The 2,904-nt window shown below is 41.4% G+C and overlaps 1 protein-coding gene across 1 annotated transcript in view; it reads right to left on the bottom strand.

The window, feature by feature from the left end:
* The window catches only part of LOC101856233 (arylsulfatase J), an 8,410-nt gene extending 8,261 nt beyond the window's left edge, over nt 1-149 (bottom strand). Inside the window, exon 1 of the mRNA XM_035970954.1 lies at nt 1-149. This exon is cut by the window's left edge and continues 68 nt beyond it. Coding sequence (XP_035826847.1) covers nt 1-148 — 148 coding nt within the window. The 5' untranslated portion in view covers nt 149.
* Nucleotides 150-2,904: the final 2,755 nt, after the last annotated feature.

Raw genomic sequence — 2,904 nt, 5'->3', positions numbered from 1 at the left:
CTAAGACAAAGATGATGTTTGGACGTTTTTGGTTGTTGTTGTTGTTGTTGTTGTTGCTGCTGCTGCTGCTGCTGCTGGCGCGGCGGTTAATGTTTCCGCTCACAGCTGACAGCCACACAGCAAACAAAAGTGGTAGCCACAACTTCATCATCTGATGTGAAGAGTGAGCCGCTGTATGATGAAACTCTGTCTCTCTCTCTCTCTCTCTCTCTCTCTCTATCTGTCTCTCTCTGTCTCTCTCTGTCTCTCTCTCTGTCTCTATCTCTATCTCTCTCTGTCTCTCTCTCTCTCTCTCTCTCTCTCTCTCTCTCTCTCTCTCTCTCTCTCTCTCTCTCTCTCTCTCTCCTTTATTCCCAGAACTGGAACCTACATGTAGATCTCACTTCACACGGGATGTTACTCAGGCGATATTTATGTGAAAGTTTATCTCTGTAGTGTTGAGGCCACGCCTGTGAGGAGAACTAAGATTAGCAGCAGAAATGATAAGACTGATAGGAAGATCACGACTCTTTGAAAAAACAATTGAGTTTCAGGGTTTAAAAGGAGACTTTGGATTATACTTAAAGCAACGCTCTGGATGGAATGATGTAAGATAAAACTAAAAACGAATGTAAAAAAAGAAGACCATCGGTTGGTTGGACTGTTCCGAGGCGAGCTGATCTATGCCTCTGTCTCTTCCTATCTCTCTCTTTACATGGTTGCCTTTAAGCACCAGGGGGCTCTCCCGAAAATTGATGTTTTGAGAAAATCGAATATAAAGTTTTTGGACCCATGAAATCTTTCTTTAAAAGACAAGGAGGGTTTTCTCTATAGCTTTATTAAACTACAACCAAACAAATATACACACCAATGCAACCAAACTTCTCCTATAGGTAGGGGGAATGCCCTCTTTTGGTGTAGGTCAAGTTTCTGAAAACCCCTGAGATCTGGGTTCGTCCGCTTGTCCTCAAACGCGACCACATGTAGGCCAACTTTCACACCAAAAAAAGGGGAAAACAGTGCGCACGGAGACAACCGAGGCACAGATCCTGACCTCGCGGAACAGGGGAACGACCTTGACCGTGGCGCAAACTTTTCTGCAAGTGTTTTTTTGTTTGTTTGTTTGCTTGCTTTTGGTAAGTGTTCTACGGTGCTCGCAACTGCATAAGGTCATATGAGTGCGCTGGACACATTAAACATTTTCAGTTGGTAGGAAATTTTAAATTTTGTCCGGGTGGCGGCCGAAGCCTACGGTACTCTTATCGATTTTAGATCGACTGAAAATATTAGGTGTGTCCCGCGCGCTCATATGACCTTATTATGCAGTTGCGAGCGCCGTAAAACACTTTACAAAAAACAAACAAACAAAAACAGGACTATCAGCTCCGTACTCCGGCATGATACCTGTTGAGTTAACGTCACCCCCCCCCCCTCCCCTAAAAAACAACAACAACCCAACAACAACAACAAAAGCACAAACAAAAACACAAACAACAACAACAACAACAACAACAACAAGAATAATAACAACAAGGATAACAACAACTAAAATCAGAACTAAAACAAAACAAAACGAAAAAAAACAGCGAAAAAAAAATCCTACAACAAACCAAGCCTACAAGTACACGTATATTCACAGCGTCCCTAGTGACAGCTCCTTCTCAACCCCACCCCCCAAATAGCGATAAATAAGATCGTTTTCTTCTTTTGGAATCCCCAAAAGGATGGACTTCTTAGTCTATTTCCCCAAATCTGTTTGATATTTATTTTGACTGGTTTTTGTTCACATTTTGAATATAGTGAGTGGAGAAATGTAAGTTTTTTATGAACAGAAAGCGCTAGTGGGTTGAACATGTTCAGTGACATGATGATGTAGATCTAGATCTAGGAGTATACGAAACGTAGAAGTAGATTAGACTTTACAGTTTAAAAATGACAGAACAGCCAGTGGTGCTCTGCTATGAACTGTTGTCTAACAGAATATGCAATAGATTGGATATTTTTAAAACTAAAGATGGCCACTGCTAGAGTCCAGCAGCCTAACTGTTGACTAGATCTAGATCTAGATTAACTACACAGCGAGCTGTTCCCCAATGTCAGAATCAATGATCATGAACTGAAGCTAGGAATTTTAAACAATGGCACTCGTGTACAATAGTGGTCCCGTGTGCACTAAATCACTCAAGGCCTAAGTGCCCCTGTAGTATTTTTTACGCCTTTCTTATTTAGATTTAGGCCTAGATTCTAGAGATCTAGATCTAAACTGTATTAAAATTATAGATCTAATCAAGATCTAGATATAGATCTAGATAGAATCTAGAGATATCTGTAGATCTAGATCTAGATCTAGATCTAGATACACTCCCACATGACAATAATGGCCGTCGTGTAAACATTAAACATTAAATCGTGTACACAAGTGTACAGGTGCACCGAAAAATAAGCCATTGAAACAAGCACAGAAGCTTAAGTAGATCTATCTACTGTTGATGTGATAGTATGAATCAAGTTGCATGATATAGATCTAAATCTAGAGTGTCTCCGCCAATTCACAGACATACCGCTAGTCAAGGGTCGCCCTTCGGTCATTCACCAATCTAGATCTACTTTCCGAACTGCACACTCTTGGCTGGGTGCACAACAAAATCTAGACTCTCTAGATCTAGATCTAGATAGGCTGCGTTTATTCATTAAATACTCTCTCTCTCTCTCTCTCTCTCTCTCTCTCTCTCTCTCTCTCTCTCTCTCTCTCTCTCTCTCTCTCTTTCTCTCTCTCTCTCTCTGGGCTAAAATATATTAATTTTAGTAGGCCTTGGCTAGACATACCGCCTGGGATGATCAATAGCCTTGCATTGTAACCAATATAAACTATCGCCAGCCCAGAGAGTTATACGCGCAGCTGGCAAAGTGGGAGAGGCCTGCGCT

Source organism: Aplysia californica, unplaced genomic scaffold (assembly GCF_000002075.1).
Source record: "Aplysia californica isolate F4 #8 unplaced genomic scaffold, AplCal3.0 scaffold00014, whole genome shotgun sequence".
Taxonomy (NCBI): domain Eukaryota; kingdom Metazoa; phylum Mollusca; class Gastropoda; order Aplysiida; family Aplysiidae; genus Aplysia; species Aplysia californica.
This window is presented reverse-complemented; position numbering and strand designations above follow the sequence as displayed.